Here is a 14,551-nt window from a genome sequence, read left to right as displayed (position 1 = left end):
CAGGGGCTGCAGCCCATGCCATCGCGGCGACTCCTGGCAGCCCAGCTCCAGGTTGAGCTGTTGTTCAGCATTTTAGCTGTGGAGGGCAGTGTCACTGGCCCTCATATGTGGGATCCGAACCGGGGCCCTCTGAAGTCCCAAGCCAGTTCTTAACCATCGCGCCACTTGGCCGGCCCTATTTTTATTTTAAGAGCCTTGTAGTCTTAATTTTTCTGCTTAACAACCCCCAGATTAAAAAAAAAAAGTTCTCAGCTGATTTAAAGTGCAGCCCACCAGCTGATTTGAATAAGGTCGGACAGTTGTAACCCCGGATAATGACATCTCTAGAGCAGGCAGTCACATTGCTCTGAAAAACACAGAAAGGAGTCTAAAAACAAGCCAACTTCCAGTTGCCTTCAGATCTGGAATTACTTTCATTGGTCCAATGCACAGCAAGATTTGCAAAGGCCCTGGTGTTTTCTGTCCACTTAAAGCCATCTTTGGTTAGCTGTGAAGGCTACAGCTATAACCAAAGAGAGAGTGTAGGCAGAGACCTTAAACAGAGAGCCACTGACGGGTACAACACTGAGGAGGATGACAGACAAGGGTGAGCCCGTTGTCTTGTGCTCGGCAGTTGTGGTCCACAACTGCAGTTATGTGACAATACTGAACCTCTTGTACAATCACCATCCCAGGTCTGCAACAGTGGCCATGGGGCAGACTAGCTTCAGCCTTTGGTGATAACATTTTGTATTGTACACAGTAGACGGGTCTTCAATAACTGTGGAAAATCCACTGTGAATAAAAGTGAGTGGGAAATGGTGGCTGCTATTCGTGCTAAGTGATACTCGTCTGACCTCCATGTTAGAGCTGTTGTGATATCAGATTCTGGGTGGTTTTATGCAAGAGACCCACTTAAAAGAGAGAACCAAAGATGTCACCTATCAATATAATCTGGAATTAACCGGAACATACACTGTGGTTATTGGAGAGAGATTCTCGATGCACCATGGGGAAACTATTGATCCTGCCTTGAAGAATCTCCATGGAAACCACTAATGTATCTTTTCTTGTCAGATGGAACACAGGAGTTTGGACTGGACGAAGAAATGGTTGCACTGCCACCTGTATGGTTATAGAATTCAGGGAGTGCATATCCAATTTATGTGCTTTGTAACTGTCTTTGCTAAACAAGGACATGAAGCAATAAACATGAAAAGTCTAAATGTGACAACATAAACACATACTGTTAATAAATTCGAAAGAAAAAAGTTACCTATACGATGCAGAGCTCTGGCAGACACCACCTTAACTAAGTGACCAAATATAGCACACCAATAATGAAGCGAAATAACAGTGCGCGCCTGATGTGGTATCATGGGAAACACGCATCACCAACCACGTAGTCTCATCAAAAACACTTAACATGAACCTAATCATAAGCAAGCATTCAGACAAACTGAATCATAAAACAAATTCCCACTGAAAAGGGTGAGCTTGGGCTGACAAGACACATAGGGCTCAATCATAAAAAAAGAGTCAACCTGGTTCCAGGTCTCAGTCTCAGCCTCGATACTTTTCATTTAGAAATTCTCAGTCCCCTGACATGATTAAACTGTTCTGAGTTGGGAGATGACGCTACAACCTTGAAGGTAAAGACAGAAATATAGAAACAATGAAGCAATTGAACCCACAGTATTTATAATTTTGTGTTAAATTTAGGAATAAGTTTCATAATCATTCAGGACAACATGTTTGTATTACATGTTTTGAATGTCCCTAATGTTTAAGAGAATTTGACATTAGGAAATCTGACAGATTAGCATTATAATTTTGATCTAAATTTACTGTTAAATGTGATTTTAATTGAAAAGTTTTAAATTTTTTAATCAAATTTGTAAACGCTTGTACATTTGTACATTTGGTTTATTAGGATTATAGGAGTGGTTTTAATACATACAAATATATTACTTGTTAGGGTTGAAAGTCCATCAGGCATTGGAAATGTGTGGAAATTTAATTAATCAGGTTTGTAATTATTGTTCATTGCTTAGGCAAATTTAGCTCCTCAAAATTGTGAGATAATTGAATATTAATTAAGGAACAAGTGAAAGTGATTATTCTCATTTTTGTATTCAAAGTATTAAGTGTATAAATAGAATACCAAAATGTGTAAGTTGAACTTGAAGGTTTAAAGGAAAAAGTTACTTTTTTAATTTAAAGTTTTAATAAATTGAATATAAATTCAAACCCAAGGATATTGATTTGAGGCACAAAATCCTCCTTCAGACTTCAAACTCAGATTGATAGGAGCAAGCCAAATTATTTCATAAAGAATGGGAAAGAGGCAGGTGGTCAAGGGGTCAGGATGACCAATGTGGAATGCGTGAGGACAAGAGTGTGAAGGAACAGGAAGAGGAAGGCGTTCCCAGAGAGGTGGAGAGAGAGCGATGTGTAATGATGACTTAGAGAAAGTCTCACTCTCTTTCATCACCTCCTCAAAAGAATTTCAGTACAGACCAACATTACTACTTCTTTTTAAGGAAGGCGCAGCTCACAGTGACCCATGCGGGGATTGAACTGGCAACCTTGGTGTTATCAGCACCATGCTCTAACCAGCTGAGCTAACTGGCCACCCCTACTTTTTCTTTTTAAAGCAACTTTATTGAGGTATAATTTACATACATAAAATGTTATCTATTCTAACTGTACAGAATGGTGACTTTTGAAAAATGTGCACTCCTGCATAATGACCATCATAAGACCAAATATTTCCATCACCCCAAAAATTTCTTAATGTGTCTCTTTAACCCCAACCCCAGATAAACACTGATCTGACTCATACCATTATAGGTTAGTTTTACCTATTCTAGAACTTCATATAAATGGAATCATATACTATGTATGCTTTTGTGTCAGGCTCATTCCATTAGGCATAATGTTTATGAAATTCACCCATGTTGAGGAAACCCAAGATGGTGGAGTAGATAAACATTGTGCTTGTTTCCTTCCGTGAACATTGTAATTAAAATTACAACTAAAGTATAAAACAATCAACCTGCAGAACCATCTGAATTCTGACTGAACAGAAGTTTTATAACTAAGGATACAAAGAAGCCATATCGAGACTGCTAGGAAGGACAGAGACGCAAACTGGGCTGGTCCCAAACCTCCGTGTGGTGGATGAAAATTGGGAGGATACCTTGGCCGCATAGGTTTCCCCCAGCGGAGCAAAAGATCCCAGCCACACTCCAGGCTCCCCAGCCTGGAGTACTGGCTCCAGGAAGAGGAGCCCCCATAACATCTAACTGTGAAAAAAAAGTAGGGATTCCAACCATCCAGGTGGGACAGAAGGTGGCGGGAAACCCAGATGTCCTCTTAAATGGCCCGCGCACAGACTCGCTCGCAGGCACTCACCTTGGGCTCCAGCGGAGGGACAGTGACTCAGGGGGCGTCAGAGGCAATACAGGGAACAAACTGAGGCATGTGACTTCGAGGCTAGGGCTGGAGGACAGTCACATTTTTCCTGTGAGGGGCCCCGTTATGCAGCCAGCAGGCAGCACCAGGAAGCCGCCATCTTTAATATGCTGAGCCCGCCCCCTACGTTTACCGCCAAATCTGAATCTGATTGATCTGATGAGCTCCAGCACTCTGCCCTGCTGACTTAAGGGACCATGCCCCACCCAACTCCCCCAATGCCAAAGGCATTTTCTCAGGGAAGAGCCAGCCCCACCCGCATTGTACTCTTTCTTGGAAAACTATCAGAGTCCCTGGGCCCCAGGCGGGCAATGATTGGCCTCTGAGACTTTCCCCGAGTAGTCCAGGCTCAGCACTGGCACCAAACCAGAGTCTACATTAACCTAGTGACCCCGGAGACCCTGCCTCATCCAATTTGCATACTGCACGAGACTTTATCAGCAGCTAAACTCAAAGGGAGCCAGCAGGTGGCAGCAGGACTCGGGGTGTCCTGGGGTTTTTCGGAACTACCCCAGGCCCAGTATTGGTGGCAGCTGGCCTCGGTTCACAGCGTGGCCTGTCCCACATACCTCCAGGTTTAGCACAAGCAGTGAAAAACCGTGGATCACTTTGTAGCTCCTACCAGGTAGTCCCGCCCAGTCACAGGCAGTGGGTGACCTGGGCCTGCACCAGAGCCCCTCCCAAGAAGCCCCAGAACCAACGAGGTTGGCTTCAGACCACAGCAAAGCACCGCCCAATTAGCCCCTCAAGCGGCACACATAAAGGGTGGTCTCAACAGGTACCAAGGCCTTCTGGGGTGAATCCCACTCAGTGGGGTAAATCCCCTGCACAGCAGCCTGTAAGCTGTGGATGTGGCTAAACCCCACAGCCAGTCAGCCTGAGAGCCAATGCCACCCACTGATGTGCCAATAGCAACAAAGTTCAACTGTAACAGGAGGGCACACAAGGGACACTCCTGGAGTACCCAGAGCAGGTGACCAGGGAGACTGTGCCAGGGCCCCACAGGGTACCAACTACATACATAAGGCCACCCGGCCAAGACTGGTAGACATAGCAGATCTACCTCATACACAGAAACAAATACAAGGAGGCAGCCAAAATGAGGAAACAAAGAAATATGTCCAAAATAAAAGAACAGGAGAAAAATATGGAAAAAGAGTTAAATGAAATGGAGGCAAGCAACCTACCAGAGACAGAGCTCAAAACAATGGTAATAAGGATGTTAAAGGAACTTAGTGAGAACTTCAACAAAGAGATAGCAAGCATAAAAAAGGACATAGAAACCATAAAAAAAGAACCAGTCAGCAGTGAAGAATACAATAACTGAAATGAAGAATGCTCTAGAAGGAATCACCAGCAGACTAGACGAAGCAGAGGATCGAATCAGCAATTTGGAAGACAAAGTAGCAGAAAACACCCAATCAGAACAGCAAAAAGAAAAAAGAATCCAAAAAAAATGAGGATAGTTTGAGAGACCTCTGGGACAACATCAAGCATAACAATATTCACATCATGGAGTACCAGAAGGAGAAGAGAGAAAGCAAAAGATTGAGAACCTATCTAAAGAAATAATGACTGAAAACTTGCCTAACCTAGAAAAGAAAATAAACATACAAGCCCAGGAAGTGCAGGGAGTCCCAAACAAGATGAACCCAAATAGGCCCACAGCAAGACACATTATAATTAGAATGGCAATGGTTAAAGACAAAGAGAGAATCCTAAAAGCAGCAAGAGAAAGACAACTAGTTACTTACAAGGGAGCCCCCATAAGATTGTCAGCTGATTTCTCAACAAAAACTTTGCAGGCCAGAAATATTAATGTGATGAAGAGCAAGGACCTACAACCAATGCTACTCTACCCAGCAAGGCGATCATTTAAAATTGAAGGATAGATAAAGAGCTTCCCAGACAAGAAAAAGCTAAAGGAGTTCATCACCACCAAACCAGTATTACAAGGAATATTAGAGTGACTTCTTTAAGACAGGAAAAAAAAAAGATCAAAATTATGAATAATAAAATGGCAATAGCTACATATGTATGAACAATTACTTTCAATGTAAATAAATTAAATGCTCCAATCAAAAGACATAGGAGGGCTGAATGGATAAGAAAACAAAACCCTTACATATGCTGCCTACATGAGATTCACTTCAGCTTGAAAGACACACACACAGAGATGGAAAGTAAAGAGATAGAAAAAGATATTTCATGAAAATGGAAACAAACAAACAAACAAAGCTGGGGTAGCCATACTTATACCAGACAAAATAGACTTTAAAACAAAGGCTATAACAAGAGACAAAGAAGGACCCAGTAATCCCACTTCTGTGTATTTATCTGAAGAAACCCAAACACTACTTCAAGGGGACATGTGCATCCATATGATCATTGCAGCATTGTTTACAATGGCCAAGATGTGGAGACAGTCTGAGTGTCCATTGATGAAAGGATAAAGAGGAGGTGGTACATATATACAGTGGAAAATTGGTTGGCACCTTGAAAGGGAATGGGTTCTTGCCATCTGTAGTGGCATGTATGGACCTGGAGGGTATTGTGCTGGGTGGAGTATGTCAGACAAAGAAAGACAGATACAATGCGATTTTGCTTATATGTGGAATCTAAAGAACAAAATAAAGAAATCAGAAACAAACTCATAGATACAGAAAACATTTTGATGGGAGAGGGGTGGGTGAAAAAGGTGAAGGTGAAGGGATTGAGAAGCACAAAATTGGTTGTTACAAGGTAGTTATGGCGATGTAGGGTATAGCACAGCGGTTCTCAACCTTCCTAATGATGCGACCCCTTAATACAGTTCCTCATGTTGTGGTGACCCCCAACCATAAAATTATTTTTGTTGCTACTCTATAACTGTAATTTTGCTACTGTTATGAATCGTAATGTAAATATCTTTTTGTTTTCCGATGGTCTTAGGCGACCCCTGTGAAAGGGTTGTTCGACCCCCAAAGTGATCGCGACCCACAGGTTGAGAACCACTGGACTAGAGGGTATTATGCTAAGTGAAATAAGTCAGACAGAGAAAGACAAATATCATATAATTTCACTTATATGTGGAAATTTAAAAAAAATAATAAATGAACAAATAAAACAGAACAAACTCATAGAGAACATTTTGATGGTTGCCATATGGGTGGGGAGTTGGGGAGATGGGCGAAAAGAGGGAAGGGTTTAAGAAGTACAAATTGGGCCAGCTGAGTGGCTCATTTGGTTAAGAGCGCAAACTCTGAGCAACAGGGTCGTCGGTTGGATTCCCACACGGGCCAGTGAGCTGCGCCCAAGCTGAGCGGCTGCTGAGCTGCCAAAAGGTGGCTGGATGGCTCAGCTGGTGAGACAGCATGCTCCTAACAACAAGGTTGTGTGTTCGACTTCTGCATGGGATGGTGGGCTATGCCCACCCGCAACTAAAATTGAACACGACACCTTGAGCTGAGCTACCGGATGGCGACTGGACTTGGAGCTGAGCTAGCTGTGCCCTCCACAACTAAGATTGAAGGACAACTTGGCTGTTCCCCTTCCCCAATTCCACAAAAAAATCTTTAAAAAAAAGAAGAAGTACAAATTGGTAGTTACAAAATAGTCATGGGGATATAAAGTAAAGCATAGGGAATATAGTCAATGAAATGGTAATAACTATGTATAGTGCCAGGTGAGTACTAGACTAGACTGGGGGATCAGTTCTTAAATTATATAAATGTCTATCCACTATGCTTACCCCTTAAATTAATATAAAATATTATTAAATGAAAACTGTAATTGAAAAATTCAAAGGGAGGGGGAAGGTGAAGGGCAATAAATGGTCCAAATTTCCAGGTATAAAACAAATAAGTCATGGAGATGTAATATACAACATAGGGAATATTCAATAATATCGTGATAGCGTGGTACGGTGTCAAACGCTTGCTGGACTTACCATGGTGATCACTTCTTTAGATATATATGTTGAACAACTGTGGTGTACCCCTGAAATTCATATAATATTGTATGTTTGCTATATTTTTAATAAAAATATTTTTTAGAAAAATAAAAACCAACTAAAAAATAAATTTATCCATGTTGTTGCATGTATTAATAGTTCTTTCTTTTTAAATTGTTGAGTATTATTCCATTGTATGGAATGTTTGTCTTTTTACCTATTGATGGACATTTGGGTTGTTTCCAGTTTGAGCCTATTATAAATAAAGCTGTTGGGAACATTAGAGTGCAAATGTTTTTTATAGACATATTTTTTCACTACATTTGGGTAAATACCTCAATGTGGAATTGTTGGGTCATTTAAGTTGTATTTGTTTTCCTTTATAAGAAACTGCCAGATTTTTTCAAAGTAATTGTATCATTTTACACTCCCCCTTACATTTTTCCTCAGTACTTTCTGGAGCCAGATTTCTTTTGAGTAAGATAGTATCTTCATTGGTCTCAAGGTGGCCCAATACATCCTTGTGAGTGCAAAAAGTTATACCAGTAAACATTATTTTAGCTGGAGGAAAATAAGCCCAATCCATAGGTGACTTTGTCTTCTGCTTCTAATAAGTTTCCATGACTTTCCAGGGCCCAGCCAAGGACAGTCCTTTGCACCCAGGAGTATTGCTTTCCGGGAGGAAGTCTCTTTGGTCTGCCATCAACTGATCTTGAGTTAACCTGATCCCACTTCTGCCCCTGGGGTGATGGAGAGAAGGTCGGGGACCCCAGGCTACAGGCAGTGATTGTGGTTGCTTACACAGCTTGGCACTTACAAATACAAGCCAGCCAGAGCTGCATGGAAGGGGCAAGGGGCTTGAACTATGCCTTTTAATAACTCAGATCCTTACCCTTCCCCATCCGGATCCCAAAGCAGTTTCTCTCATCTGTCAGTGTATTCTGGACTTTCGAGAAAAGGAAGAGAGGGATTCCCAAGCCCCTTGGTGGCTCAGATGAGGCTGACTACAAGGCCCAGCCATCTTTAGGCCCAGTTATTGCCCAGTAAGGGCAATAACTGGGCCTAAAGGTGCTGCATGAACAACTAGAAATGGGTGAAATGTGAAAACTAGACCAGGTGAGGGCCTCCCACTAGCAGTAATGACTCCCCTGCTCAAGCACAAGAAAGCGAGGGTGGCACTTGGCAGAGGTACATGAAGGAAAGCCCAGAGGGGCAGTGCTTTGGAATGCCCTGAGATAAGGTGACAAACAAGACTGCGGAGGATTCCTTCCCTCTTCCTCAGGAAGAAGCTACACAGGAGCAGCTGGATGGGGCAGACTTGGGGGGAACTGAGTTTCTGACTCCTCAAGTCAGCGTGGAGGGCCAATACCTGAAGCGGATTTGTGACAATTAAGGCTCAATTCTCCTCCCTTCTATGGTGTAAAACCGCCTAAGAATAAAGACTACATTTCCCAGCCTCGCTTGCGGAAGGCCATCCTGGCCAATGATATGCGAGCAGGCCGGTCACGTGACAGCCTCCCGGGACTTTTCTAAGAGAGCTGCCCCTTGCACGTATTTCTCCCGCCTTCATCCTTTTCTCCATCCGCTGCCTGGATAGGAATGAGTCTGTGGCTCATGGAGGGCGAGGGCCACACCAAGTGAGGCGTTTGGAAGGAGCCTGTGCCCCTGAGGACTTTGGGGCGCAGAGCTGTTCCGCCAACACTGAATAGACCACCGCACTCCTCTTTTTATGTGACAGAGAAACAACCTTCTGTCTTGTTTAAGACACTGTTTAGTATTTTTGCTGTTACAGCCAAACCTAATCTTAAATAATTATAGAGTCAAGCCTGTCCCAGTTAAAGCTGAGGGGCAGAAAAAGCGAAAGAGGGGCAGGGGCGACCAATGAACAGAAGGTGGTCTTATCTGGTTTTCAGGCCTGCAAGAGTTTGAAGAGTCAGAAACTGTGCGGCCAGGTTGGGGAGGGGCTGCAGAGGACTAGGCGAAGTAACCAAGAGGATCCAACCATGCCCACTGCCTCCCACCCTCTCACTTTTCCCACTCAGGCTGAGCTGGGGACAGGAAAATTTTACCATTAATCCATTTCAGAGTTTTCATTTCTACCCAGGACTGGACATTCCGATTACCGATCTCAGACTAAATTGGCCACTTTAGTGATCACAAGCTCTAGAGGACACCAGAAGAAGCAACTGAGACATGGGACCCACCAGAGTTCTCATCATCTTGGGGCAGAGAAGATCTGCATCCTCCTCAACCTCCCACCCCACTTCATTCATTCACCCACACACACACACACACACACACACACACACAAATATTGACTGAGCACCTACTATGTGCCAGGAACTTTCCTAGATGCTGGGAACAGGACAGTGAATAAAGCACCAAAAATCCCTTCCCTCACGGAGCTGACACACTAATGGAAGAGACAGACACTACACAGGATACATAAGAAAAAAGTATGTTATGCAGTGATCAGTGCAAAGGAAATAAAGGTGAGAAAGGGGCTAGGAAGTAGGGGTATAAATTCCAGTTAGGGCAGCTAGGGAAGGCCTCACTAAAAGACAACATTTCTGTAAAGACTTTTTAAAATATTAGGGGGCACAGGAGAGAAAATAGTCGTGTCCTGAAGATGTCACTTACTGAGTACAAACATGTATATGCCTGCATATGTGTATCCGCGTGCAACAGACATGGGAAGTGGCTCCATAGCCAGACGGGGTAGAATGAAGTATCTGGGACAGAGATTGAACATGGACGAGGGCAGGACAGGCCTCTCAGTCTAGCCCCAGACCTTAAGTACAGCCAGGAATGGGGCCACGAGCCGCCAGCTCTGGTTAGCATCAGCGACACCTCCTCCCAGGCTGGACAGCATTATCTGGGAAGGAGGATGGGCCCCTGAGATTGTAGAGTCTCCTGTGTCTGGCCCTGGGTACAGCACAGGGTGACCATGGGCTCTCCACCTCCTGCCCCATCCTGGCCCGCCACCTCTGCCACTTTCCACTCCCCACAGGCAGATGGGTCTGATGGGGTTTTTCCAGGCTGGGCCAGTGGCCTGATCCAGTAGGGGCCATGGGGACAGGGCAGGGACCATTCCTGGGGTCAGGGGAGATGAGGTGTGTCCCAGAGTCCCCATGGCTGGGGGAGGGGGTGGGGGGGTCAGGGAGCAGCTTTGCCAGGAGCAGGAGGAGGTTATGATGGGTAGGTCGGCAGTGCCCCCACCCCACTTCCTGTTTTTGAAATGTGGAGCCCTGGCATGTGCTTTCCTTTGGACTTCATCCAGGGTAGTGTCTCCCCACCCAGTCCCACTCCCAAGGGAAAACTGCATAAGGGCGGAGGGGGTTGACCTAGGGTTTTTCCAGGCTGGGCCCCTGAGTCAGTGTGGGTGAAAGGTACATCTCCCACCTTTCCTGAAATCGGGTCAGGGGGTCCCTGTCAACATGGAAAATCATACAGGCCTCCATGGCTGAAGGGGAGAAGAAATGTCACTGAGCAGGTGAGTCCTGGCACCCTACCCCCTCATGGAGAAGGCATGGCCCACCTCCAGGGTCTGTGCCCACTAGCCCAGCCAAAGCCCTGGGGACCGTCAGGCCCTGTGACACTACCTGGGAAGGCCAGCCAGGCTAGAGGAAGGACAGTTGAACGACAGGCTTAAAAGTATGAACTTAGAACCAGTCGGGCCAGGCATGAGGCCAGGACCTGCTATTTACTTGCTGTGTGACTGTGGGCAAGTGGCTCAGACCCTTTGAGTCTCAGCTTCCCTCCTGCTAGGGGCGTCAAGTCCTCTGATTCGTGTGATGGGCTCTGCACAGTCCCTGGCCCATAGCAGGTGCACTGTGAGGGAGGGGACTGGTGTGCAGGCTAGAAAGACAGAGGGGACAAACAAAATGTCTCAGCCTGAGAGTGATCCCTCCCTCGCTGCTCAGGTCACCATGGGTCATCCTAACTCTACTCCCCTATGGGATAGCTTCTCCTGCCACCCAGAACCATAGGACGTGATTCAGCTCAGAGCCTTCTGGGGGGACATTTCTCCCTATTTTTCCCATTATAAATTAACATGCTTATTATAGTAAGTCTGGAAATTACAGAAAAGCAGGAAGGAAGCAAAAGCTTTTATGTAACTACCAAAGCCACTAGCCACTCTTGATACCTTAATGTTTTTCCATGTGGGAAATTTTCTGGGCATGTTTTCTCTGTTCTCTGTAACATGGTTGGGACTTCAGCATAAAGGTATAGAGCTGGAAGGAAACTTGGGGATCAGCTGGCCTAGCTTCCTCAGCTAACAAGCCAGGAGACTGGCCCAGAAGAGCTCAGTGACTTGTCCAAGGTCAATAGCAGAGCTGGAACCAGAGCTATTAAGTATTTGCTGCCACTTAAAATACCAGTAACCCTCAACACCAGTACCAAACCTCCCTCCAGTGGAGAAGACCGCCTTCAAAGGAGATAGCTGATAGCTGATGTAGGCCTTCCAGTTTGAGGGAGTATGTCCGGGACGGGCTTCCATGAAGTTCCCTCAACAAGGGGTGCAGCTCTGGTTAACCCCCTCCCCCACATCCAGATGGCGGCACAGCTGTGGGATGGGGTGGTATGGGGTGGGGGTGGGTGAGGGAAGGAAAGGGAGAGCTGGCAGAGCCCAGCAAGGGGCGTGGCCCTGTATCTGTTCCCAAGGGTGGACTCAGACAACAGGGTCACCCTGTCCCTTTAAGAGAGGGGGGAGAGCTAGCCCCTCTCGGCCATCCTGTCCTGTCATCCATCCTGGCCAAATCCGAAAGGGAAAATGAAAGGACCAGAAGGAACAGGTCCCAGCCATCTCCCAAGATCCCTCGCTCAGCTCTAACACCTCAGCTCCAGCCACAGGGTGAGTGGGGTCGGCTGAGGGTCTGGGGGGACCAGGGGCCTGTGGGGCCTGTGTGAATGTATGTGTTGGGGGGGCTCTCAGGAGATGGGGGGGAGACTGGAAGCCAAGGGGTGTCGAGGGTCTGTATGACTTCTTGTTGGGGTCAGATAGCAGGGGACACCTAGGATAGGGGATCTTGATAGAGTTATGGAAGTGGGGGCTACTTTTGTGTCACCCCACAATTCTGAGAGGAATTCACTGCAGTAAACGGGCAGAGAAAGAAGGAGGTGGGGTCCCTGTGGCTCTGCTGACTCCCACCTCTCCCAGGGGTACCAAATTGGGCCTGGAGTCCTGGGTTCCAGGCATCACTCTTGCCCCATGGAAAGCAGCCTTGAGCACATAGGGCCCAGCTGGTTTCTGCTTCTACAAATGCAGTGCGGGGGGTGGAGGGGCCTGCTGATGTCCAAGTTCCCTTCTTACGAATTGGGACTCTGGAGGAGCGCACGGTCCAACCAAGCAGGCCCGTGGATGTCTGGCTAAAGCACCAGAATGCGGCTCCTCCCAGGCACCCACTGGCCCAAGGGTGACGGACACCCATAGTTGAGAATCACCTAACCCCTCCTGCCCACCCCGTTTGCTAACTCCTTTGTTCCCGCAAAATCCCTGCTAAATAGCTCAGACCTAGCTGACCCCCAACTCACCCCAAAGTTAGAGGAGGTTTACCCCAATGGGCACGGAGGGATGGGGGGGGCGCAGATCGCCGGCCTCTGACCCCCTGCTCTGCATCCCTAGCGCTATGGGGGAGTGGGCGTTCCTCGGCTCGCTGCTGGACGCCGTGCAGCTGCAGTCGCCGCTCGTGGGACGCCTGTGGCTGGTGGTCATGCTGATCTTCCGCATCCTGGTGCTGGCCACGGTGGGCGGCGCCGTGTTCGAGGACGAGCAGGAAGAGTTCGTGTGCAATACGTTGCAGCCGGGCTGTCGCCAGACTTGCTACGACCGCGCCTTCCCGGTGTCCCACTACCGCTTCTGGCTCTTCCACATCCTGCTGCTCTCGGCGCCGCCGGTGCTGTTCGTCATCTACTCCATGCACCAGGCCAGCAAAGAGCCGGGCGGCGCGGACGCCGAGGCCGTGCCGCCGTGTGCCCGGGGCCGCTCGGAGGGCCCGTGCGCGCCCTGCGCCCTGCGCGCCCGCCGCGCGCGCCGCTGCTACCTGCTCAGCGTAGCGATGCGCCTGCTGGCGGAGCTGGCCTTCCTGGTGGGCCAGACGCTGCTCTATGGCTTCCGCGTGGCCCCGCAATTCGCGTGCGCCGGCCCGCCGTGCCCGCACACGGTGGACTGCTTCGTGAGCCGGCCCACGGAGAAGACCGTCTTCGTGATCTTCTACTTCGCCGTGGGGCTGCTCTCGGCGCTGCTCAGCGTGGCCGAGCTGGGCCACCTGCTCTGGAAGGGCCGCCTGCGCCAAGCGGCCGAGCGCGACAACCGCTGCAACAAAGCGCAAGAGGAGGCGCAGAAGCTGCTCCCGCCGCTGCCACCGCCACCAGCCCTGCCCTCTCGGCGCCCCGGGCCCGACCCCTACGCCCCGCCTGCCTATGCGCACCGGGCGCCGGCCGGCGACAGCGAGGGTGGCAGCGGCCGCAGCAAGGCGTCCCTGGCCACTGTCCGCCAGGACCTGGCCATCTAGAATTGCCTCGGGCGGAGGGTGAGGTCAGAGGCCCTACCCCACCACCCGGACCTTCACCGCAGAAGCAAGAAATGGCTTCTGCAGACCTGTTCCCCCGACCACGCAGTGAGGGTGGCCCGCAGGGCAGCCTCCGCACTTCCCTGGTACTCCCAGCAGAGCAAGGGTAGAATAAACTAATGCAGGTCCTTGGTGCCATGATCCAGGTAGAAAGGAAGGAGGCCAGGGGAGCTGAGAGCAAGCAGAGGGCAGAGCAGAGCTCAGGTGATAACCTGGTGGTTTCACTGGGGGAAAAACAACTGTGACACAGCATCCGGAGGACCTCCCCTCGTTCAGACTGAGACATGGCCCCTGTGCAAGCTCTCTGTGTATGTGCACACATGTACACATATACGACAGTGGGAGGTGTGTGCATGTGCACATGTAAAACCTCTGCGAGCCCTTTGTGTGTGTGCATGCATTTGCACACACTGTGTGAGCTGTGTGCATGTGTGTACACACATGTACATCCTGTGTAGGCTCTATGCGGGTATGTGTATGCCGTGTGAGCTCTCTGTGTGGGGGATTTGTGATATGCACTGTGTGGGTAGCCAGGATCCAGGGCCAGCAGCAGCCACAGTGTCTCCCTCCCTCCCTGCAAGGGTGTCACTGG

The 14,551-nt window shown here is 48.2% G+C and overlaps 1 protein-coding gene and 1 pseudogene across 1 annotated transcript; both read left to right on the top strand.

Moving 5' to 3' along the window:
• The window catches only part of LOC109380700 (kelch repeat and BTB domain-containing protein 2-like), a 4,552-nt pseudogene extending 3,434 nt beyond the window's left edge, over window positions 1-1,118 (top strand).
• Window positions 1,119-12,070: 10,952 nt separating this feature from the next.
• On the top strand, window positions 12,071-14,314 carry GJD3 (gap junction protein delta 3). The gene is made up of 2 exons (XM_019638582.1): window positions 12,071-12,242; window positions 13,014-14,314. Exon 2 carries the CDS (start codon window positions 13,018-13,020, stop codon window positions 13,900-13,902), a length of 885 nt encoding a protein of 294 aa, XP_019494127.1. The 5' UTR covers window positions 12,071-12,242; window positions 13,014-13,017; the 3' UTR covers window positions 13,903-14,314.
• The last annotated feature ends 237 nt before the right edge of the window (window positions 14,315-14,551 follow it).

Source organism: Hipposideros armiger, unplaced genomic scaffold (genome assembly GCF_001890085.2).
Source record: "Hipposideros armiger isolate ML-2016 unplaced genomic scaffold, ASM189008v1 scaffold_40, whole genome shotgun sequence".
Lineage (NCBI taxonomy): Eukaryota > Metazoa > Chordata > Mammalia > Chiroptera > Hipposideridae > Hipposideros > Hipposideros armiger.
Note: the sequence above shows the minus strand (reverse complement) of the source record. Positions and strands in the feature narration are given on the sequence as shown.

Coding starts and splice junctions, on each gene's coding strand:
- GJD3 (XM_019638582.1), top strand. CDS start 13,018: ATGGGGGAGTGGGCGTTCCTCGGCTCGCTGCTGGACGCCGTGCAGCTG.